The 26,031-nt window shown below is 36.9% G+C and overlaps 1 protein-coding gene across 1 annotated transcript in view; it reads right to left on the bottom strand.

The window, feature by feature from the left end:
* dpf1 (double PHD fingers 1) overlaps positions 1-26,031 on the bottom strand; it is a 55,330-nt gene that overhangs the window by 17,300 nt on the left and 11,999 nt on the right. Inside the window, exons 2-8 of the mRNA XM_079392031.1 lie at positions 19,032-19,061; positions 12,484-12,644; positions 12,273-12,380; positions 10,717-10,844; positions 8,021-8,110; positions 6,450-6,528; positions 4,642-4,773 (exon numbers count right to left, since the gene is read on the bottom strand). Coding sequence (XP_079248157.1) covers positions 4,642-4,773; positions 6,450-6,528; positions 8,021-8,110; positions 10,717-10,844; positions 12,273-12,380; positions 12,484-12,644; positions 19,032-19,061 — 728 coding nt within the window. The remainder of the gene's footprint in view (positions 1-4,641; positions 4,774-6,449; positions 6,529-8,020; positions 8,111-10,716; positions 10,845-12,272; positions 12,381-12,483; positions 12,645-19,031; positions 19,062-26,031) is intronic.

Here is a 26,031-nt window from a genome sequence, read left to right as displayed (position 1 = left end):
TCTAACTAGTTTCTTTGTTCAGAATTCGGTTATTTTGTCCAATTTATTCATAAACATTTTCACTACATCTTAAATGATGTATTTTGTTTAATAATGGTGATGGAAATATCATTTCCTGAATTAAATGTCCCAATCTTTTTTGTCTCACAAAAGTAGCTAAAAATAAAACTGAATCGACTAAAAAATGTTGTTAAATTAATAAAATAAAACATTAGATCAAACATGTTCAAATATAAGTTTAAGCACTAAAAAGGAAATAAGTAAATACTAAAACTGAACTAAATGGAAATAAAAAATTATTAGAGTCTTAAGAAAAAAGAATAGAAAAAAGTCATGAAAATAACATTTCTAAACATGAAACTAAAATTAAAATGAAAACTGAAAATGTAAAAGGCTATTCTAAAATATTAATAAAAGCACATATATAACACTGATATAAAATACGATGAAACACATAAACATGTCTATGTGTTGTGTCAATTTACAGTATAATCGTGGATAATATTTGCTGTACTTTCATTTTAATTGTACACAGTATTACTGGTATCATTTATTCCAATTACTGTGACTTTACAGTGAACAGAACCAGAGATTCTGTAGAACCACAATGATCACTTGTTTTTTTAACAGTAATCTCTTCTAAATCTATACAGAACAACTGTTATACTGAGATGTCCACAGTGCTATGCTGGCTTTAGCTTCCCAGTATGCACTAGGGCATAAATAAATGATGTTGTTGAATTTTTAACTATTCGTTGGGCGATTCGGCTGTTGCTGTCATTGTATTCACTTTGGGTTACTTGTTTTGTAATGTTGACAGTTTATTTTGATTGTCACCATGTGCAACAGTATTTCTCAAAACTCATTATTTCCCTTTCTGTTCATACAAGATTGTGTTATTTCTGTACTTTAACATTCCATATAGCCAAATATAATATAAACTGCGAGATTCAAGAGCTAATCATAATGTCTGGCTTCTTGTCTCTATGTAAAGCAATGCAACGCATTGTATTCTGTAACACAATTACACTGGATGGGAGAAAATTAATTAAAAGTTAAGAACTTCCCGGCTAAAGGGAATGTTAATTATCATAATGAAAAAAGAACACAACTATTTATACTATTATCTCACAATGCAGCGCAGTTATCTTTTTTTCGACAGTATTTTGTCGTGTTAGGACAGAAAATGGCAATGATTTGACTTTAAAATTCAGAAAATGAAGGATAAATCTTGTAAACTCCTGACGTTTTTTGAGAGTGTGGGTGCAGAGAGTGTGTATGTGTGTGTGCGAGCATGTGGGGGAGGATTTTAACTAGAACTCCCAAATCCAATTTTCAGGTGCACATCTAGAGGGTCGACCTCAAATGCAAACAGCGATCCCCCCACCATCTAGCCCTCTACCCTTTTCCCTTCACATTGACACCAGATAGCACCCCTCCCCCCCAGACCCTGCTGGACAGCCCCCAAAACCCCCTCCGTCCCACCAGAACACTATATGAAAAAGAATACGAACAGGCATGAATTTGAATGCAGTCGCTCATCTCAGCCAAGCAGCCTCACTTCTGCAGTGGAAATAAATAAAGAGGGGGAAAAATACAGAGAACTGATAGATGAATCTTGAATCAAAAGGAGATAGAGCGAAAAGCATAGGCAGAAAGACAAGGGTGATGGGGGGAAAAAGAGAGAAAGCGAGAAAGGGATGGCAAAGGAGTAGAATGGAGAAAGAAATCTCATCTCTTGGCTGAATAATCTATCATTCATCAAACTGATAGAACAGAGAGAGGTAGAACAGCCGTAAAACCAAATAAAGGCAGAGGATGGGAATTTCGGATTTGGTCTGGCTCCAATTCTCCATCTTGAGTTGGACGGCTCTAGCTATCATGCCTGGATCTACATCTTTCTCTTTTGGTCTAAATATTGCATGAATAATGCATGGACCTAGGTTTCATTAAAACCTCTCTTATTAATAATATTGCTTGTGGTGGAGTAGGGGAATACGATGGTGTGTGTGTTTGCGTTCACGTTTGCATTCTGCCTGAAAATCCTGCAAAATTTAACCACTAATATTCAGCGCTAACCAGATTTGCAATCAAAAAGCCAGTGGCGGTAAGAGGTAAACAGAGCGATGGGCAGGCCATTTCAGCCAAGCACTCAGCCAGATAACTCTGGGAGGCAAATGGGCATGATTTCACAAGGACACTGCAATGAGGTCACTGTTACCTTGTCTTTGTCAGGAAAAAAAGGATATAGACTGAACACAATTAAGCCATAAACAAGGAGTGGAAGATCTTGATACTGATACATGACTTTAACATGATACAGTGTGCACTGCAGCGCAAAATCAGTATATTTGTCTTTTTGTACCAGTAAAAATATCAAAACTAAAAATTCATGAAAGAAGATCAATTTTACTTATGCAGCAAAACTGTAAGACTTATTTTCAAAGAATAATTAATGTGTTAAGCATAAACTAACATTCAGAAGTTTGGGGTCAATACAATTTTTTTAAAGGAAATAAACTTTCATTCAGAAAGAACACATTAAACTGATCAAAAGTGATAGTAAAATCTTTCTATTCATCAAAGAATCTTTAAAAAATTATGTATTACCATTTCCACAACAATATTAAGAAGCACAGCCGTTTTCAACATTGATAATAATAAATGCTTCTTCAGCAGCAAATCAGCATATTAAAATGATTTCTGAAAGATCATGTGACACTGAAGATTGGAGTAATGATGCTGAAAATTCAGGAATAAATTATATTTTAATATATATATATTCAAAAGAATTGAAATATTTCACAATATTACTGTTTTTACTTTTATTTTTTGATCAAGTAAATGCAGTATTGGGAACATAAGAGACATATTTCAGAAACATAAAACAAAAAAAACCTTTAGAACAGTAGTGTATATAAAATATTGTGATGATTATTATTTTTATATTATAGTATAACATTTCAATATAAGACTTTTCATATATTTCAATATGATTGAAAATAGAAAAGTTGTTTTTAATTATAGTAAAATATGATGTTGATCAAATAAATTTCACTTTGGTGAGCAAACGAGACAAAAAAAAAAGAAAAAAAGAAATGAAATGAAATTCTTACTGACCCCAAACTTTGAGTGTGTAAATCTGACTGAATTCTGTTATTGCCAATGAGGTAAAAAAAATAAAATAATAATAATAATTTAAGAAATGCTGTATATGAAACATAAGGTAACTGTATCTTGTTGTCTGGACATTTGTACTGGAAAATGACAAAATACTGATTACAAAAACTGCAGTGTGGCTCCTTATAGTAATGCATGTGTGAGATGATTAATACCCTTTTCTACCAAAATGGTGCTGGTGCTCAGGGACGTTGCTCAGAACTGTACCACATTTTTACTTCAGAGCCAAATGATGCAATAACTGTTACTACATACCCAAGTCTTTTTTCAGACAGATTTTGGCATAGCGCATTCAAATCCATTTTACAGAGGCAAAAAACACACATTAAATCCAATGTTTTTCAAATGCATCTCAGTCCATTGGATTTCAAATCATTGTTGTTTTTGTCATTGGCAATTCTGTGCATGTAACATTTTTACATACGAGTCAGCCGTTTTGGACACAGTATATGCATGAATGTGTAAAACATGCCTTGTGACTTTAGCACCGTGGTGAGATGTGAAGACATGAACAGAAGTAAAAAGTTCAATTTTCCATCGTGTTTTTCCACATTGCCAGCTATTCTTCATTGTTCTATAAGAAGGTCTCTTGGCATCACGCTGACTCATTATATCATAACTATAACAGCTGATGTGGACATGGATATTGACAACAGTGTCTCCACAAACGGATCCAAATTCATCAAAATGACCGATCACCGAATCAAAATCAGATTTGTGTGCAGTGTGAACACAAGTTTGTTTAGAAGTCTTTTGCTTGTGGTAATTACCATAATTACAAGAAGACGAGTCGCAGAATCTACTGTGTTAACGTCTTAAGAACCATTTCTATGTGTAAATGGAAACCCACAGAATATAATGCCAAATGGATCCAGGTGTTGTTGTTGACAAAAGACTTAGTAACGATGTTAATTCAACACAAGAACAAAGAAAGAAGAAAACTGTTAATATTATAGGAGTTGAGTATATAAATAATAAAATTCATAGTAATCAATTCACACATATTTGTAAATAAAATCTTTTATTTCAGACAGTTGGGGAAAATAAAGTGGCTGGAGTAGCTGTGCAGCACAACAAAAGTAGGAACAAGAGGACAAAACAGGGAGTCAACTGCTGCATTGCACACTTCCAGTCAGCTCTGTTGATTAGAATGAACGATCTAGTTCGGTCATGAGTAGTTTTGTAAACTTTAAGTGAATGCTGCCCCTGGTTCCTGACGATAACGGTGCCTGGTTTAAGACCAGCAGGATTATGAGGCCGAGTCAATTTGGTCCAGGCCAGAAGCACCTTTAATTCATTGGAAATGCGTGGAACAGGGCTAGATTGGACAGCGGCTCCAGCACCAGCACCGGGGTCAGTGGAAAAGGGATATGAGAGTGGGTGAGTTGTGTTAGAATAGTGGTACTCTATGGGTTGTGGTATGAGTGTGCAATCCATGGCTGAGGCTGATGCTGGGCTCACGTTTGTGGTTGTTCTTGCGCTGGAAGGGCAGTGTGTGCCGTTCGGAGTCTTCCTCACCTTCCTCGTCTGCCAGGTGTGTGTGAGTGTAATGGTAACTCAAACCTGGACGGTTCTTGTAGCGCTTCCCACAAACTAAACACAAAGAAGCACACAAGGAAATAAAAAGAGTTGAATTGTTTAGTTTGCAGTTAGGTTAATCTGGTCATTAAAAAAAGAAAATAAAATAATAATTATTATTATTTAATTTACCATCAATAATTAAGATTAATTTTACAATAGAATAAATACAGTTAATTTTATTTTAATTCAAGAATTATTAGTTCATTATATCATTATATATACAGTATTGTATTTGTATAATACTAGTTTATAGGTACATCTTAAAAAATTTGAATATCGTGAAAAGGGTCAATATTTTTTGTCACTCATTTCAGAAAGTGAACCCCATATATTAAATAGATTCATTACAAGAGTGAAATATTTCAAGCCTTTATTTATTAAAATTTTGATGATTATTGCTTACAGATAATGAAACCCCAAAATTCAGTGTCTCAGAAAATTAGAATATTACATAAGATCATTAAAAAAAGGATATTTTAAACAGAAATGTCAGGCTTCTGAAATGTTCATTTCTATACTTGGTTGGGCCTCCTTTTGCATGAATTACTGCATCAATGCGGCGTGGCATGGAGGCAATCAGCCTGTGGCACTGCTCAGGTGTAATGGAAGACCAGGTTGCTTTGATAGCGGCCTTCAGCTCATCTGCATTGTTGGGTCTGGTGTCTCTAATCTTCCTCTTGAAAATACCCCATAGATTCTCATAGAAGTTGTCTCTAGTTCAGAAGTGGCTTGGTAGCCCTTTTCCTGAAGACGTCTGAGCGTGGTGACTCTTGATGCACTGACTCCAGCTTCAGTCCACTCCCTGTGAAGCTCTCTCAAGTGTTTGAATCAGCTTTTCTTGACAGTATTCTCAAGCTTGCGGTCATCCCTGTTGCTTGTGCACCTTTTCCTACCCAGATTCTTCCTTCCAGTCAACTTTGCATTTAATATGCTTTGATACAGCACTCTGTAAACAGCCACAGCTTTCAGTAATGACCCTCTGTGACTTACCCTCTTTGTGGAGGGCGTCAATATTCATCTTCTGGATCATTGCCAAGTCAGCAGTCTTCTCCATTATTGTGGTTTCAAAGAACAAGAGATACCCAGAATTTATACTGTAGAGATGGTCATTAAATGAAACACAAATATAAATATTCTAATATTTTGAGATACTGATTTTTGACTTTCATGAGCTGTAAGCTCTAATCATCAAAATTAAAACAAAAAAAACTTTTGAAATGTTTTACTTTACATGTAATGAATCTAAAATATATGAAAGTTTCACTTTTTAAAATAAGTTACAAGCAAAAATGAACTTTTTCACGATATTCTAATTTTTTGAGATGTACCTGTATATATACATAGTAGTAGTAGTAGTGGTACTAGTAGTAGTAAAATTAATTAAATCTAATTAATGTATAATTAAACATATATTTGTATAATAAATATTTTATCTATTCGCATTCATGTTTATAAACATTTCCACCATTATTGCCCATGAGAACAGCAGGGAATGTTGTCACACTATGCAGGATAACTCGACATAATGAAACTTGACATTAAACATCCCATTATCAGGAGAACTGCATGTTTATATGGCTATATGGTCCTCTGTTACTAGTTCTACTATTCCTTTCCCCATGCTGTGTTTAATAATGAATGTAGAGATCTATTCTGCGTTCTTTTGTTTATTTGCGCATGATACTCACTGTCACACACATATGGCTTGTCTCGATCCTCTAGGGATGCTGGTTCCTGTCTCTTTCTCATTCCCCCAACACCACATGCCTGGACACATCAAAAAATCGCTTGTAAACACACACAGATTCATTTACAGTTGGCAACCAGTCTATTTCACACAGGTGCGGGTAGAGAAGCATTGTTATTTTGGCCTGGCGGAGCCCCCATCCCACTTCCTCCTTCAAGCTTTAAGCAAATCCTCTTACACAGCATTAATTACACCTAGCACACAATTATCACAGCATCTCTTCCACACACTGCCGGATAACTATGTGGGGTGTGAGAGATCTTAGAGGAAGTAGTGTGCCCCAATTAACAGCACAGAAGGTGAGAGATTCTAGGGACTGAATCGAAGACATTCTGTTTGTTATCCTTGTTTGTATTTCTGCTAGACTTGACTACTGAAACTTGCATGCATTTCTGTCAGGGTTGTGCATCATACATTGTCCTGTACATGACATTTGATTTCACATGTAGGTAGAATAAAAAAAAAACTAAAATAATTCAATTTTACCATCAACAAGTACACATTTCTATTTTAACTAAGTTTAAGAATTTTGCCTCCAGTTTCTGCATCGATGTATTGTATCATCATGTAAATTTGTGTAAAATTCATCATATGCAATATTTAAATCCACATGCCTCATCATGTGAACCTTGTGTCTCAACAAAAATAGCAATTTTGTAAAGTCTTCTTTCTTCAGGCTGTGGTTATTTCATGCCTTGGATGCATTTCTGTACAGAACCACTTAACGATTCCAGCCTTTCATGTATGTGGGGTTATAATTACAGATGAACTTAGCCATGTTTTCAGTGTGCTATCACACATCAGGTGTTGTCTTTAAAGTGGTATTAAAGGAGGTTTTTCACGGCTGTTCGGAAGGAGCTGCTTTGAATCAACACAAAACCAGTGGAACGCAATGATGAAAGCTACGCAGGGATCAAACCTGGAGATGTGCTAAACAGCCATAATGGATCAATGGCTGATGAGCTACAATGGCCTGCTTTGTTCAGACAGCAGCCTTGAAGAAACAGGAATCCTAGATTAAACAAAGAACGTGCAGGGCTCACTGCAAACCTGATATATTAATACAAAACCTTGGGTTGCGGGTCTAATTGCTACCAAGAGCAGAGGTTCTCAACTGGTCAGTTGCAACCCAAAAACCTTTAACATGTTTGTTTTGGCACCAGGAAACAAAACAATATTGAACGTGAATAATAAAATGTTTCTGACATTGACATATAATAATACATATGAGAGCAAAATCACTGATCAACTTCTAAAAGATTAGCAGAAATACATTTAGTCAAACTCTAGAAAATCCATGTAATCGTATCGAAACCATTAAAGGCAAACAAAATTACGACCCAAACCCGTATACATTTGGCTCAGCACTTGATTGCCAATGTTGAAATGAGTTTTGAAGCAAACCCAGTTGAGTAATCAGCCTACAAAACTGTATGATTCACTCTAGTATTAGTATGATTCATACTAATTAATTAGTGACTGCAGAACATGTTATTGCTGCATGTGTTTTACCCGTCCTTTGGTGCGATTCTTGCGTTTGGGAACATCCTCCTCCATCTCATCCATGTCCAGCTCGTGAGGAAAATCTCCCACCAGCAGCTTCTGTGACCACACGGAAAGACCAGCACGTATGAGTCAGCTGTACTGTATGAACAACACTAGAATGTCAAACAAGCTGGTGCAGGAAAGATGAGTGGGAGAATAAAAGACCCTAAGAAGCCATATGGAAAATATGCTGCATATTAATTCACAGTAAACATTAGCTTGTAATGGTATTAAAGGGGTCATCGGATGCCCATTTTCCACAAATTGATATGATTCTTTAGGGTCTTAATGAAAAGTCTATAACATACTTTGGTTAAAATGTCTCAATGATAGTGTAAAACAACACCCTTTTTACCTTGTCAAAAACAGCTCTGTTCACAGCAAGCCGTTTTAGTCCATATTCCTTTAAATGCTAATGAGCTCTCCTCACCTCGCCCCTCTCTTCTGTGGGGTGATGAGCCCGTTATCATGAGACTGTTTACTTCAGCCACGGAACTTGTTAACTAGCACATTATTAGGAAAGGCGATTTGCAAAGATTGATAAAAGAACCTTTTAAGTGAATACTCACTTCTTCTGTAGGTGAGGCTGGATCACAAATGATTTGCGCGAACATAAACGCATTTAGGCAGATTGGGGGGCGCGTTCCTTTCAAAAACAAAAGTAATCCACTGTGTTTCACGTCCCAACATTTCCGGAATTCAGGTTGTGACATCAAAGTATTAAATTTTTTGATTTCAATTTTAAGTATGCAGGGGTCTTGTTTTTGTTCGAAATGACATCACACCAGTTCATTCTTTGATTTGGCTTGAAGTTTAACAGAGCTTTTAGCTGTTAGCTGTTTTTGTTAGAAATTAGGTCACATCAGTTAGTTTGTGGCTTTGGCATTTTTTTCCCCAAATGACATCACACCAGTTCGTTCTTCAATTTTGCTTGAAGTATATCGGAGCCTTAGCTATTTTGTTCAAAATGATGTCATACTGTTTCTTTCTTTATAGGGATAGTTCACCCAAAAATGACAATTCTGTCATTAATTGCTCACACTCATGTCAATTTTTGTTTGAATACTACATATAAAATAGCTACCAAAATAAATGTTGGTAACTGCAGTTTGATTAAAATGACTAAAAGTTGACAAAAATGCAATGACTTTCCGTCGACCAAAACTAGACTAAAACTATGAATGACTAAAATGTGACTAAGACTATTAAGCATTTTCGTCTCAAGATAAAGACTTAAGACTAAATCAAAAATGCCTGCCAAAATTAACACTGTTAGCATCACAAATATCTAGCTTCATATCTATGGGTTTTCATAGACAGTAGGTTTGTTAGGTAGCTCATGGAGTACGGAGACGTACTTGAGAGGTGAGGAGCTCCAGTTCGAATCCCGTGTAACTACGATTTGACAAAACAGACAAAACAAATCTGCATATAAGGACGTTCAAATAGCACGGTTGCATCAACAAATGTGTATCAGTTTTGCATTTGTTAACACTATCGGGTAGGTTTAGGGTTGGGTTTGGTGTAGGGCATATTTCCAACATGATAGAGCGTTAACTTTTAGCGACGGTCACCGGATATTTGAATTCTGAACCGCCGCAATACGTACCTGAACCAATGTTATAAAAACGTGCCAGGATTCACGTATTGAACCCGTGTTTTAGCACCACTCAGTGGACATTTCTCTTTGAAACTGTGGCGAAGAGTGCAGTAAGGTACGTAAAAACAGTCTTGCAGAAAAGTACCCAGAGGTATGTATTTTTATGAGACCAGGTTGGTTTTTGTTCAAAATAATGTCACATCAGTTTATTCTTTGATTTCACCTGAAGTTTATCGGGGTCTTAACTGTGATGATTGCCTAGCAAGTGCACAACTGTAAGCGCACTCATAATATGTGGCTGTGGGAAGTGAACAGCGGTAGCAGGGAGGCGCACAGCTTTTTAACTCCTGCTGGGGCCTGAGGCAAAGCAAGCAGCAGGATCACAGGTCCGCTCCCAGGGGACAAAGCGCTCTCAAGAGTGACTCTTAATTGAAGTGCTAATTGGTTAACTGTCCACCCCTAGGATAGATGTCATGTAGTTTGCAAAACAGTGAGGGTGGTGACACTAGTGACAGCTCCATCGACTGACAGGCGGGTTCATTAGGATCTATAAGCATTCACACGTCAACACGGTCAAATGTAAGTACCTGTAAACCCCGAGACGTTGAAAATGTGTAACCGCACTCCACAAAATCAATACAACAATTTTGTCAAACGCACTGACATAGACACACAAGCAATAAAATAAGCAATAAAAATACACTCACAAACATACACACTTTGTGCTTAACAAGGAAGTCTGCCAGTAGGGGCGTGTCAGCCCTGGAGGGAATTGTGTTACTGCCAAAAACAGACACAAGTACTACAGAGAAATCAGAAGGGGAGAGACAGGAAGGGAGAGGAAGACGGCAATAGAAAGCAGAAAGACATGTTGAATGGAGTGGTGGGAAGAGCGTTTTGGGTACCAAAAACAAAGCATGGCGACAGTGTCTTAGTGTGTACTTTAATGTGTACTTCAGGGCAGAGTGTGTAAAACCACTCTTAATTTAGTTAACTACTGAGTGTGTTACGTCTTCAAAACCATCCTATGGGGAGCAAACCACAGTTGAGGAATCTTTCTTACCTGGCATTCACTCATGGGTTCCTCCTCCTTTGTTTCAACCTTCTTATCCAGCAGTTCTCCACTCAGGAGTGACTCCAGAACAGGACCCTCAGGAACACCCCCTTCCTTCTTTAGTGCTGCTTCATAATCTGGACACACACCGCAAACAATTGTCACACCAAGGCATTTCTAGGCAACCCATAAAAGACTAGGCCAGACAGTGTTTCTGTCATTTGTTTAAAGTCTTAAAGTAGAGAAAACGTACGAAGATAAGCCATAAACAGTCTCACACAAAACCTGTAATGTGATGAGAAATTACACACTTGTAGAAGCCATATAGCAAAGCAATGAATCCAATAAAAACCACTCTTGAAAAAAAAACAATGTATCTCATGTATTTCTGTTCAAACTGTATATTTACAAGATTACACTGTTGAAAAAAAACAGCATATGCTGGTTAGGTATGTTTTAAAGCATGGCAGCTGGTTAAGAGCTGGTCCTAAGCTGGTCATAAGCAACTAGCTCCTGCTCAGGACCAGCTTATAATCAGATCACAGCACAACCAAAAAGCCATTTGATTGAATTCTAGTAAATGCAAAATAATTGCAATTCTCTGCCAAAACGCTATAGAATATGTGTCACTATAGAGTTAGAACAAGTAAATGCAGTATACATAGATTTCATAGAAAGAGAAAGATGTGCACGAAATGAGGCGCTGTAGAAATCGAATACTTTAATGTTGCCAGACGAAATAGCTCAACATGAAAGCCAACGTATATGCGTGCAAACTCAACTACATAGGGATGTTTAGATAATAATTCACATGTTCATGTTTTTTTATATATATTTAGCTTACAGATCTCAGTTTAAATGCTTCAGTTTGTTTTCTATTCTATTCTATTCTATTCAATTCTTTTTTCTTTTTATAGAATTTCTTAGTAACAGAGCACTGTAAAAATGTTTTCTCAGGTAACCTAAAATGTGCATCATTTAGCTACATTAAGGGTCAAATCAAATTATGCACTTTTTTTGTGTGTGCACTGTACAGGTCTGGTAAAGAATGTTTTTGCTAAGGTGGCCAAAAATGTGGCCCAATAGAGAACAGTTTTGCTCAGCAAAAAAAAAAAAAAATTAGAGGGAACATTGTGCACAGCTGTTTACAACATTGATAAAAATGAGTCAGCATATTAGAATAATTTCTGAAGGATCATATGACATGTTTAAAATATATTAAAGTAGAAAACAGAAATTGTGATAATGTTTCACAAAATTACTCTTTTACTGTATTTTTAATTTAAAAAAAAAATACAGGCTTGGTGAGCATAAAAGACTTCTTTCATCAAATAATAAAAAAAAACTTTCTGATCCCAAACTTATTTTTGGTTCATTTGTGTTTAAAAATACAGACCAAATAAATACCAAAAGTTTCTGTTTTCATGTAACTGACTAGAATTTAATTTTTATAAACTATTTGTTTTATTTGCTTTATTAGGACCCCCCCCCCCCCCTCCAAAAAAAAAAAAACAATGAAAATGGATCAAGGATTTATGTTCGTCTTTCTCAATGCCAACTCTCACCGATTTTAAACTCGATTGGTCCAAGACGTGGATCTTCTAAGATGTTTAACCGTCTCTTCTTTCTCCAGCAGCGTGCAGGATAGGTATAAAGCTGCCCTGGAGCCACACCTAGGTTAAAAAAGAACCAGAGCCATGGTTTAAACACCCAAAACCTTGACCAAACAACAAAATCACCAATGTAGTGTGATGCACTGTACACATAGGCACACACCTGGCCCACGATGGGTTTTCTCCATCCATATGTAGCAGTTACTCTGTGCTACGCCTGTTTGGGAGTCAAGAAAGGGCAGGCGCATGGAGCGTTCAGCACAAAGTCGAGCATTATAACTGCGGCAGTGCTCGATGGCCTCGCGGTAAAACTCCTCACCAAGGCTGTAAACAATAAAAAAGGGGGAATGTCTTACAAGTATGTTTGATTTTAGTACTCAAAAAAATTGACATTTGTGTTTAATCCATGTGTTTGAAGCCATCTACAGTGCCGTGAAAAGGTTTTTTAAAAGGGGTCCTATTATGCTCTTTTTCAAAGTCTTGATTTAGTTTTTGGGGGGGGGGGACTAGGACATGCTCTCATGCTTGGTGGTTCAAAAATCACATTATTTTTCACATAGTTTAAGTTATTACAATACCTCTCTCCCCAGCCTAGCACAAACAGCTCGATTAGTTCCGGGTTTGATGAAGGCCCGCCTTCCAAAAAACTAAATGTGTTGTGATTGGTTAGCTATCCTAGTGCGTTGTGATTGGTGCACAACGCCTACCTGGTCCTACATGAAAAATGAATTGCCCCCTCCTCTTAAATCATGAAAGAACTGTGATTAACCACATTATTTTAGAAAGCTGAGTTAAATTTCACTAGCCAAACCCAAGCCTGATTACTGCCAGATCTGTTGAATCAAGAAATAACTTAAATAGAACCTGTTAAATAGAAACACCTTAGATGGCGTTTCAGTACTGCCTCGCCCCTTTCCAAAGCAGAAAGTTGGTCAATAATTGGTCAATTAAGACCCCGAGAATATTGACCAAGAGGATCACGCAGAACCTTTGCACGCACGGATATTGCAAGACATATTAAAGCGATAACGTTATTGTTGTTGTTGTTGTTTTTTGGCTAAATCATGTTTTAGATAGGATGTCAACAACAGCTTAAAAATAACTGTATTTACTATGTACAGATATGTGCAACAGTAATATGTATTATGTTTATTGTTCGTCAATTAACATTATAACATGAATTGCAGTGAAACGGGGGCAGTCGTGGCCTAATGGTTACAGAGTCGTAACTTGTCAAACTTGTAATACAAAGGTTGCGGGTTTGAGTCTCAGGTCTGGCAGGGATTGTAGGTGGGGGAGTGAATGTCCAGCGCTCTCTCCACCCTCAATACCACGACTGAGGTGAGATCCTTGAGCAAGTCACCGATCCCCCAACTGCTCCCCGTGCGCCGCAGCATTGGCTGCCCACTGCTCCGGGTGTGTGTTCACAGTGTGTATGTGTGTGTGTGTGTTCACTTCTCACTGCTGTGTGTGTGCACTTGGATTGGTTAAATGCAGAGCACAAATTCCAAGTATGGGACACCATACTTTGCCACATGTCACGTCCTTTCCTTTCCTTTTTTTTCCCTTCCAGTTGAATTTATTTATACCATAGTCCCACAAACTTACACTATTTGTGGCAGCATATATATGCGAATTAAATACAAAATGCAGTTTTTAAATGATGATTTCATTTATTAAGGGAAAAAAGCTGTCCAAACCTACCTGGTCCTACATGAAAAATGAACTGCCCCCTCCTCTTAAATCATGAAAGAACTGTGATTAACCACATTATTTTAGAAAGCTGAGTTAAATTTCACTAGCCAAACCCAAGCCTGATTACAGCCAGATCTGTTGAATCAAGAAGTAACTTAAATAGAACCTGTTTGACAAAGTGAAGCATGCTTAAAGAGCAACACATCATGCCGCGATCTAAAGAAATTCAAGAACAGATGAGAAACCAAATAGTTGACATGTATCAGTCTGGAAAGGGTTATAAAGCTATTTCTAAGGCTTTGGCACTCCAGCGAACCACGGTCAGAGCCATTACCCACAAATGGAGAAAACTTGTAACAGTGGTGAACCTTCCCAGGAGTGGCTGGCATACCAAAATTACTCCAAGAGCACAATGACTACTCATCCATGGGGTCATAAAAGAACCCAGAACAACATCTAAAGAACTGCAGGACCTAACTTGCCTCAATTAAGGTAAGTGTTCATGACGTTTTGTTCAACAATAAGAAAGAGACCATGGAAGAGTTCCAAGGCAAAAGCCACTGCTGAACAAAAAGAACACAAAGGCTCGTCTCACATTTGCCAAAAAATATCTTGATTACCCCCAAGACTTCTGGACAAATATTCTGTGGACTGATGAGACAAAAGTTTATCTTTTTGGAAGGTGTGTGTCCCGTTAAATCTGGCATAAAACCAACACAGAATTTCATAAAAAGACCATCATACCAACAGTCAAACACGGTGGTGGTAGTGTGATGGTCTGGGGCTGCTTTGCAGCTTCACGACCTGGATGACTTGCCATAATAGATGGAACCATGAATTCTGCACTCCATCAGAAAATGCTGAAGGAGAATGTCCGGCCATCAGTTTGTGACCTCAAGCTCAAGCGCACTTGGATTATGCAGCAGGAAAATGATCCCAAACACTCCAGAAAGTCCACCTCTGAATGACTCAAGAAAAACAAGATTAAGGTTTTGGAGGGGCCAAGTCAAAGTCCGGACTTAAATCCAGTTGAGATGCTGTGGCATGACCTTAAACAGTCCCTTCATGCTTGAAAACCCTCCAATGTGGCTGAATTAAAACAATTCTGCAAAGAAGAGTGGGCCAAAATTCATCCACAGCGATGTGAAAGACTCATTGCCAGTTATCGCAAACGCTTGATTGCAGTTGTTGCTGCAAAGGGTGGCACAACCAGTTATTATATTTAGGCGGCAATTACTTTTTAATATTAAAATTTGTTTGATGATCTGAATCATTCAAGTGTGACAAATATCCAAAGAATAAAAAAAACAAGAAGGGGCAAAACGTAACTTCAAAGGGTGTTGAAATTTTCATTCATCTATGCAGAGAACTCTTTGTGTTGTCATGCAGGAGGTAAATTAAATTATTGGCTGGCATCTAATTGGGAAATATAAATCTCATTTCCAGCTCTGTTAAATACTGTACAGAATCTCACTTAAGGGTAAAGAGCTCAGGTGTTAGGAACTGCTGTTTAAAAACACTGCAGCATTAGAACAGTGGTGTGCATTAATGGTTCATGTGGCAAAAAAGAGCACACTCAACAGTTCTGTCCTCAAGAGTATGTGTGCATGCTCGAAACTGGTCAGGACAAAAGTACCGAAAAGTGACTTTATTGCTGAGGCTGCACTCAGCAAACTGCTGTATTTGTAAAACAATTTTAATATCAGGAAAACACTCATGAATAAGTCAGTATTCAAATTTGAATATATGAAAACATATGACTCAAAGTTTAATGAGATTTTTTAAACTATTGCAGGGGTGGATGGGAGGCTGTCTTGTGAAAAAAGAAATGCACTTGACTGAGTCATATACGAGTACTGGTGTACTTCAAATCTTAAAAGTTATTTAAAAAGAAAACAGTAATTGCGTATAATATTAATGAAACAAATGGCCACTTAATTGTACTTAAAGAGAGTACACGTTCTAAAAAGTGTTTTGTACATTAATAATTTCAAATGAAAGGTTTTGCTTTAAAGTACATTTTAAGTCATTATGTTTAAATATTTTATTTAAGTTTATCATAAATGGTTGTTAGTACATTCAGGCAGTACATTTTAACCAGAATTCAAGGACAGTAAAAGTAATTATGAACTTATATATAAAGATGTAAGTGGATCAAAAAGTTAAACTAATTGCATTAAATATAAATTTAAACTATAATACATTTCATTTCATTGCAATTAACATCCAATTAAGTGTCTGAAAACATTTTATTCAGCTCACATGTTTCCATAATAATTACTCTTTTTAAAATTATGCAAAAGTATATTCTTCTTCGCAAGGTCTCCACTGCAAACACAGTTATGTTGGAAACATTGCAATTACAGAGTTTAGCAATCATTATTTAACAGTGCAAAATGCCAACTGACCAATCAAACGCAAGTATTTCAGAGTGAGTCATGTAATAATGTTTGGCAATGTCATAAATCAGGGTTATTGAATTTAGTCCAGATATTCTTTTGATTCTGCTCTAGTTTATTCAGTATTGGAGTTTGTCTGTATTTTCTCTCCCACTGTTAACACAAGGAAAGATCAAAAGTGCAGAAATAATTGGGAGACACTTAAAAAGTCCTGAAAATACTCTGCTTAACCCTGCTCTCCCGCGGTCGCCTTTTCTTCTGTCCTTCTTTGTGCAAACCGGCTGAATAAACTCCCTGCGATGTTATAAGCTATTGTAAAATTAGCCCCATGGAAGTACTGATGAGTTCTGGGACACAGTCCCCGGTTTCTGATGCGTCATCGTTTGTTTCATTGTAATCAAAAGCACCGGTCTGCAAACCGGAGAAATGAAGGAAAATTGCATCATGCAACAATGACCGCATCCCTGAAACAAGCCTGATAACAAATTGACAGAGGCTTGAGGTTATGCTGATGATGTAAGAGTAAAACCATTGTGATTGGTGAACTCATCCATTTCTCCTTGAGGAGGAATGATGAAGAGCCCTGTGGCTCAAGACTAACAACGCAGTCAGGCTGAAATAAATAATCCTCATTTCTCCAAACAAAATGGCGGCCAGAGCAAAACAACACATTTTCTACCTAATTTAGTCCATGTTTGATTTTGGGGGCCACATCCTGGTCATTCAGTGCGGGCAGGAATCAATCCTCAACATGTGGGTTGAAAAATCACTAAGTGTGCAGGGGCAGTAAATTACAGTGCATCGAATGTCATGTGCTCAGGTCCACCAGAGGGGAAATATTAAGTCCTGTGGTGAAGTGCTGTGGGCTCCATTTAAACACCTCTACACTCAGCAGATACTCAGCTGTGCTCAATCTCACACAATGGACCAGGCAATATCTAAAGGTCAGTGAGCGAGTGAAAAACAAAGTTTGACGTCTCTGTGATTATGTGAGAAATTGTTCTTCATAGAAAGTCCTTGTCAAATGAACTTTCAAGACTTCTGTTTTTGAGCACTTTCTAAAAGGCTTTTTGATTGGAGTTTGAATGTTTTAAACGGAATACTCCATAATGGGCCTCTCCAACAGGCGAAAAAAGAGTTGAGGGCAAAACAGCAGTTTCCTCACCGACTTCCTGAATTGGTGAGATAAGGTGGCTTCTCTGTATGGCAAAGCTTGTGGTATTCATATCCCACGAGCACAATGAAAAAGCAATCAATTAGATCGGAAAAATACGAAGCCTTGCACATGACGTGGAAGAAAAAAAAAAAGATATTGTGGCCACAAATTAAGAATTTGTTCCCATGACTTATTGCTTTGTATTTAATTTGTTTGGTTTATTTAAATGAACAGTTCACACAAAAATGTAAATTCTGTCATCATTTACCCTTATGTCACTTCAAACCTATAAGACTTTCTTTGTCACAAAAGAAGATATTTTGAAGAATGTTGGTAAACAAATAGTTTTGGTTCCCATTGATTTCCATTATATTTTTCGACCATACAATGTAAGTCAATGGAAACCAAAACTGTTTGGTTACCAACACTTTTCTTTTTTGTTATGAAGAAGAAACAAAGTCATAGAGGATGGATTTACATGAGGGTGAGCAAATGATAACAGAAATTTCATTTTGAGGTGGACTTTTCCTCTAATTGGTTTTGTAGCCAAGTTGTAATTTAGTTAAATAGTGGCCACAATTAGTGATAATTTTGTCCATGATTTAACTAAAACAAGGAATTCTAAATTTGTGGCCATAATATCTTTAAATCTGTATCTTGAAAATATATTTGCGAATTTGCATGCGAATTTGTGAATGTCAAATGCATGCCGCATAGTCAACCCTGCCTCAAGGGGCACTAGCATGCATTATCAAAAATTATTAATTAATTTGCTACATATATATATATATATATATATATATATATAATTTTTTGGGTACTTAAAGCACTTTACAATCTGCTCAACCACCACCAATGTGCAGCATCCACCTGGATGATGCAACGGCAGCCATATTGCGCCAGAATGCCCAGCACACACCGGCCAATCAGTATACGGGATGATTAGGAGGTCATGATTATGGACAGAGGCCAATGGGCGAATTTGGCCAGGATGCAGGGGTTACACTCCTACTCTTTTTCGAAGGACATCCTGGGATTTTTAATGACCACAGAGAGTTAGGACATCATGGTTGAGCAACCGTTTGAAGAGTGAGTAAGTTACAGTTACTTAAACTGTCAAAGTGTTCCTCAATAGGTTCCTCAAGTCATGATGCCTCAATATCCCTATACATTGAGCCTGCTAGTGTTTTAAATTTCAGAAAAATTTCATAGGCAAAAAAGGTCTATTGTCAATGCATTGTAGAAATCTCACACAAAGGTCACTTTTAAACAAAGCAGCTTTATGTTGGACAATGTGGCTAATTCGGGAGAAATGTTGCGCCCTCACTCCAGATTGCATGGATTCCTATTGAAACGACTGGATTTTGGTAAATGCTAAATGTTACTGCATCTGTGCTTTGGGTGTATGATATGCACCAGTGAGGAGTAGGAAGATCTATGTATTGGATTTAACAAGCATACCTGTTCTTTATGACAGTTCCACTTGATTGCCTAAGAAGAGAAGAAAAAGACAGAAACAGACATGAGCAGATGCAGACAATATCTGATTCCTATGAAGGGTTTTTTTTTGGGGGGGGGGGTTGATGAGATGGATTTCCATTCAAATTATTATAAATTAACAGAAAAATTAATTATGAAGAACAGACAAAGCCTCTTAACCGTGGTCAAGCAATACATGTTTTTCCGATGTCAATATTTAAGAACAAGATGACCTAAAGTAGAGCAATATAATGCTGATATATACATAATACCATTTAAAGGGATAGTACAACCAAAAAAAATTAAATTCTCATGTCATTCAAAACCTCTTTACCTAACTTTTTTCTTATGGTGGAACACAAATGGGAATATTTTGAAGAATATTTCTGATGTTTTTCCCCAAAGCAACTCTGGATCCTATTTACTTTCATTATATGAACAAAAAAATTTAAATAAAATAAATAATCATTATAATATTAATTATAATATCTTCTTATGAAAAAAAAAGAAGAAAATCATGAATACAGGTTTGGAACACCATGAGTGCATTACTGAATTTTAAATTTTGGATGAATTACCCCTTTAATAACAGCAAAGGAGACAGAATAAACAAAAATAAATGTAGATAAAATAAACAGAATAATTACTCAAATGTTATTACAAAATTTTAAAAAACAGAATATGTTTATTATCTACTGACAAGGCTTTCGGAAGACTTTAGAACAGACACACTTCTGTTAATTGACCAAGCATGCCGATGGTGATAATTTCGAAAAGACCAAATACCAGCTGATTAATTGGCCTGGCTGATATCTGGGTCTTAAACTAGGATCTGGATACCTTGACTGTGTTTTCTGATTTGCCACACGAACAGCATGAGGCAGCAGCGTGCTGCAGTTTTACAGCTGAAAGGAAAAGCAGTTACAAGAATAGCAAACGGAAAACACGTCTTATTGCCTCTTTAACTGCATTACCGAGAGATGCATTATTTGCAGTCATTGTATTCACGCTATACGAGAGCTCCAAAAACATTAGGTATCTTGGAGGAAGGCTGACAGAATGGAGTAATGGGTGAGGTTAGCTAATATAAGAAAAATCAATAAGAGGAAGCAAAAGCCTGAAGCAACCCAACCAGAGTTTGGCTTGTGTGCGGGCAGAGCCAGCCAGGAATGGCATCCATGGGGAAAAGTGTGTATGCCAGTGTGCCATGAGGAAGCGCTCTCACTTCTTTGTGTGTAAAACTATGCTTAAAGGGAGTGAAAGGTTCTGACCTGTGTGTGTGTGTGTGTGTGTGTGTATGCGTTTGTGTGTGTGAATTCGATTTTAGCCTTCAGATAGTTGATGCTGAGTGTTATGATCTCACTTTGATCTAACTGACCAATGAGACAGCATTGCAGGAGGAAAAATACACATAGTTTGGTGCCCATTTCTGATTCATACAATACACTCTGGGATATAATGGTACAGAAATACAGCGATTGTTGAATATGTACCATGGTAGCACCGTGATTTTTTTTTTTTTTTAACAACTATACAGTTTAGAATGTGCAGATACTTTTTATGGTGGGCATTTTTCATCAATTTATTGTTGTTGTTTTTTTATGTATACAGATAATACATTATATGACCATTCATCCCCTTACATTACCCCTACTTTTGACAGAAACCTTTCTTCATTTTTACATTAATAGCCTACATTTCATATGTACATAAACATTTTTTAATTTGGGCATGATTTCTTAAGCCAATTTCCTTGTAGGAATGAACTATGCCACTTAAAAATGTAAAAATAAACTTAGTAGTTGATATATTTATATGAAACTGGTGTGTGTGTGTGTGTGTGTGTGTGTGTGTGTGTGTGCGTTTTTGTGACAAATGAGGACATACATTTACATAATGACACAGGTATGACATAGGCATTACAAGGTGAAGGTGACTTATGAAGACAGTGCCCCATATCCCCACTTTTCAATACGCCTATAAATCATACAGAGTGATTTTAGTTTGGGGGGGTGTGTAGAAATGCACAGTCTCCTCTGAGGGCTAAGTTTAGGTGTAGGTCAATAGCACATACAGTTTGTACAGTATAAAAACAATTATGCCTATGGGATGTCCCCACTTTTCACAAAACCAAACGTGTGTGTGTGTGTGTGTGTGTGTGTGTGTTGTGTGTGCGTGTGTGTGTGTGTGTGTGTGTGTGTGTGTGTGTGTGTATAACAACTTGTTTTTCTTTAATTGCTAGTCAAGTTAAAAATGTGATTAAACAGCTCACACAAGAGAGCAGCAAATGAGCTTTTGACATTTAAATAAACAGTTAAACATTATTTAATCTGAAAAGTGATTTATTAATGTAATTGTTTTACATAAATTAAATAGTTTTATAAACTAGAATTATAAAACTATAAAACATAATATAGAAATCTAAATATATAATATAATATCATATAATATTTGTAGTTGTATGTACATTTGTAATTAATACATTTATAATTGATTTCTTCGCATTATGTTCGCATTACTAATTTACATTAATTCAATATTTTTTCTAAACTATATATACATATATATATATATATATATATATATAGAAGGAATCAATTATCAGCTTTGTAACATAATATAATATAATATGATTAATGAGTAAGTAATTGATTCCTTGTTTCTTTTTTTTTTTGCCAGTTCTTGTCCTCCATATATAACTGTTGACTTGTCACCACAAATTCGGCAAAACTTGACACACGCAGACAGAATGCAAACAATTTCTTCCCAATAATTTAAATTAAAAGTGAGTGTCTGCGATGCAGACTTGGGCCCAGACTTGAAAGCTTTGGAAGGAAATGGGTAGCGAAAAAGACACAAATGCAAAGCAACTCACCCCTGAGGTTCAACCCGATGCCTCCTCCCCCCTCTGCCTCTTTCTAGTCTGAGCACAGAGCCGTCAAGCCCCCTTCCCCATTCCATCACCTCACTCCTGTGTGTGCTGCTAGTGGAACAAGTCTGGCTTTCAGTAATAAGTTGACAGCTGTAGAAAATGGCCGCTCTCAGTTTGTTTGCTTTTTTTTTACACAATCTCATTATATTATACTGTGGCGATGGCCTTGAAAGCCGTGAAACGTGTCTTGCTGGAAGACGAGCTAAAGCCGGCCATATGGAATGCAGTCTGAAAGTAGGCCAAACTCTGTGCATTTCAATTCTCTCGATCAACACTGTTCCCTGCAGGTCTCTCTGTAATTTAATCACAGCTCCTCGTATCAGAGGTGACCAATGTTCGATTGTGGATGACCACCTATGGATTTCTTTAATAGAAGCGAGGGTCCATGTTTATTGTGAGGGGGAATTTGGACAAAACCTTTCAGGCCAGACTTGAATTTATCAGCATCAGTGACAAATGGAGCACAGATCTAATCAGATACATCTGAGGCAATTACTCTTGTATTTTCATTACATTTGAATTTGGTGCACAGTGTTGCTATATTGGCAGCATATATCAAAGCAAAGGCTAATGAAAGAAAGCATCCAAATTATAATCTACTTTCTTAGAGCTTACTTTTTTAGTAGATGCTGCCCACTTAAGAGCCCTTTTTGCATCTAAAGCCTTTTGTCAACATGTAATAAAATGTGTTCGGCATTGATAACGCATACTTGATACGTTATGAATGCATGCATGTAATAACCACTAACAATTTACACAAAGAAAGCCAGGCTGACACACACACACACACACACTCGCTAAACAAAGGAAAACAAGAACCTCAAGAGCAGGGTGCCTTTTCCACAAACCAAAAGAGAAAGATGATTGGAGAGGAGCGCATAGCTTCTAGCATCCACACTGTCACTCCTGTGCAAAGCTCAACTATGACCCTCAAAAATAGAACAACCTCCAAAATTAGCTCTTCTTCTGTAGCCTATTTAATTGAAACCAGTGAGGAGGCAGAGGGAGATGTTGTCCAAATCTATCTTAAAACTTATTTGTGTATTCCTCATTATGCCCACTACACTACCAGAAAACTCCCTACAGTGCCAATTAGTCTCAATTAGCAGTTGTCCTTCTGAAAAGTAACAGAGAGCTCCCTCTAGAGGCTGCACTGTGTCAGTAAAATACCAAACTCCTGTTGGAGAGACCAGAGAACTCTGAAGTTATTGAATGCAAACACACACACACGCTTGAAAAATCAACCACAATATAGCCTATTAATTTTAACACAACTTAGTAGCAAGCAATTATATATAGTGAAACTATCATATGCAATATTCTTTATGGATTAAAAAAGATGTATATACTCCAGAGTCACGGAAAAAAGTTGAACACCATCATTTTTATACTAACAATATGTTTTAAAGATACAAAATAGCTAAAAACACCTGTATTTTGTTTATTATAAAGTATTTAAGTATTTGTATTACGTTTTCAACAATTGGTCAGTAAAAGTAGGTGTTTAATCATATCTTCTAACAATAAACATTAAATAATGTAGTTCCAAATAAACGTAAACGTCCCATTAATTGAAGAAACAATGTTTTTTTTTTGTTAACATCTGTTTATTGATTTTTATTCTGTGGAACAGTAGTACAAAACAAAAAGCAGCTGTACAAATTTCGAACCCACCCCAACCCATCCTACCTCTTGGTAGACTTAAAAAATAAATAAATAAATAATAATAATAATAAAAATATATTAATTAATATTAATAGATAAACAAATAACAATAAATAATTTTTACAAAGATTTTAGAAAAGACACAACATTAAAAGCTGAATGTCATGAATTTACAGTTTTCACATTAGATCCATGCATACGAGAAGTAGAGAGTTACATTGAGATAATGTCCAACAAATACACCGTCCAGGTTCGTCTGTCCATTGTGTGAGGAGGATTCCAACGGTTGACCAGCATTTTTTTTTTTGCTGCTGTGAGAGCAGCTAACAGTAAAGATCTTTGTTGGACGGACAAGCTGAAGTCCCAAAAGTCATTCATGAAAAAATGGCGCGGAGTCAAATGTATCTCAGTACCCAACAAATATGATAGGTCCTGTGAGAGCGGAGTCCAAAAAGGTGAGAGAGAGGGGCACTCCCAAAATAAATACAAAAACGTGCCTAAAACTCCTTGGGAACAGAGATTACACTTAGGAGAAGACGACAGATTCATATAAAAACGTTTCATTGGAGTCAAGTAAACCCTATACAGCAATTTCCAATGAATTATTTGGTGGTTTTTAGAAGACAATTTAAACATACCCCATACCTGATCGGAAAATAAAACATGCACATCCTCATTAAGGTCCTTAGCCCAAACAGTTGTAATAGATACAGGTTTGTATGAATGCTCAAGAAGAAAGAGGTAGATGACTGAAGCAGAGGAGGGAGATTCCTCAGAAGGAAGGATTAGTTTGCACAAAGGTTGAACAGGCAGTTGAGAGTTCCAAGGCACCCCATATACGTAGGGCCGATCTAATGCGCAAATACATAAGGTGCCTGGCAGATTATATTGAGTTTTAAGATTCTGGAATGATTTTAAACCACTATCATCATATATATCATCATACATATCTCCCAGAGTGTTTACTTTACTTTGAGTCCATTGCGGACAATGCAATGGAGTACTGCCTGACAAAAGGTTATTATTGTGGAAAATAGGTGAATGCCTATGCCATTTTGTAACTAGTTGTGAACGTCTTTCAACATCCCTCCATGTGGAGAGGAGATGGGTTACAATGGGACCAAACCGAGATTTACACTGCCTAAGCAGAACTCCCGAAAAAACAAGATGCTTCAATTTATACGGATAAATGATAGATTCCTCAATTGCTCTCCAAGACACAGAAGCGTCAGGATCAAACCAAACTGATGAAGGGTGGAGGGAAAAGGCTTGAGCATACAGTCTAAAATTAGGGAAAGAAAGACCTCCATGTAATCTACATCATTGTAAGGTAGTCAGTTTAATACGAGGACGTTTCCCATCCCATATATACCGTGAAATACATGCATCTAGTTTATTCCAGTAGCCAACCGGTGGAGCGAGAGGAATCATGGAAGAAAAGAAATTAATATGTGGGAGAACATTCATTTTAATCCCCGATATATATGGGCCTGAAGAGAAGTAGGAAGACGAGACCAATTTTCCAAATCTGAGGATACTTTGGCTATAATACCATTATAGTTTTGTGAGGCGATTTCCGGCAGGGAAGGAAAAACATCTATCCCCAAGTACTTAAAGTTTTGAACCAATGGAATAGATGTAGAAAGGGACATGGAATCAATTTTAGAATTGAGGGGGGAAGTAAACATGACTTACTCCAATTCATTTTAAACCCTGAGAGAGATCCAAAATGGTCAAATAAATTCAACACATGAGGAATAGAATGTGACGGCTTCTCCAAAAACAAAGAAATATGATGGTGAGTATTCCGTATATTTATGGGAGAAATAGTTTCAGATCGCCGGACCGCTTGAGCTAAGGGTTCCAAGGATAGGGCAAATAACAGAGGAGAACGTGGGCAACCCTGACGAGTACCTCGATGTATAAAGAAAGGGTTAGAGCGAACAGCACCGGTGAGAACAGTGGCTGCTGGATTGGCATACAGAACTTTTATCATATTTATGAAACTCGATCCCAGACCCAGATGCTGTAGAACCGCCCATAAATAGTTCCATTCTAGCTGGTCAAAAGCTTTCATCGCATCTTGAGATAATACTGCACAAGGAGAGGACAAACTATTATTTGAATTAATAATATGATATAACTTGCATAAATTATCCGAAGCTGAGCGAGTTAATGAATCTTGTTTGGTCATGATGAACTAGCCTATTCACTACTATACGAGATAGTACTTTAGCATATAATTTAACATCAGTTCCTATCAAAGAAAGTGGCCGGTAACTAGAACAGGAAGTCAGATCTTTATCTTTTTTTAACAAGAGAGAAATAACAGCTATATTAATAGATGGGTGAAATGAGCCTTGAGTGACTGAAAAATGTATCATA

Source organism: Barbus barbus (genome assembly GCF_936440315.1).
Source record: "Barbus barbus genome assembly, chromosome: 34".
In the NCBI taxonomy this organism is placed as follows: Eukaryota; Metazoa; Chordata; class Actinopteri; order Cypriniformes; family Cyprinidae; genus Barbus; species Barbus barbus.
Note: the sequence above shows the minus strand (reverse complement) of the source record. Positions and strands in the feature narration are given on the sequence as shown.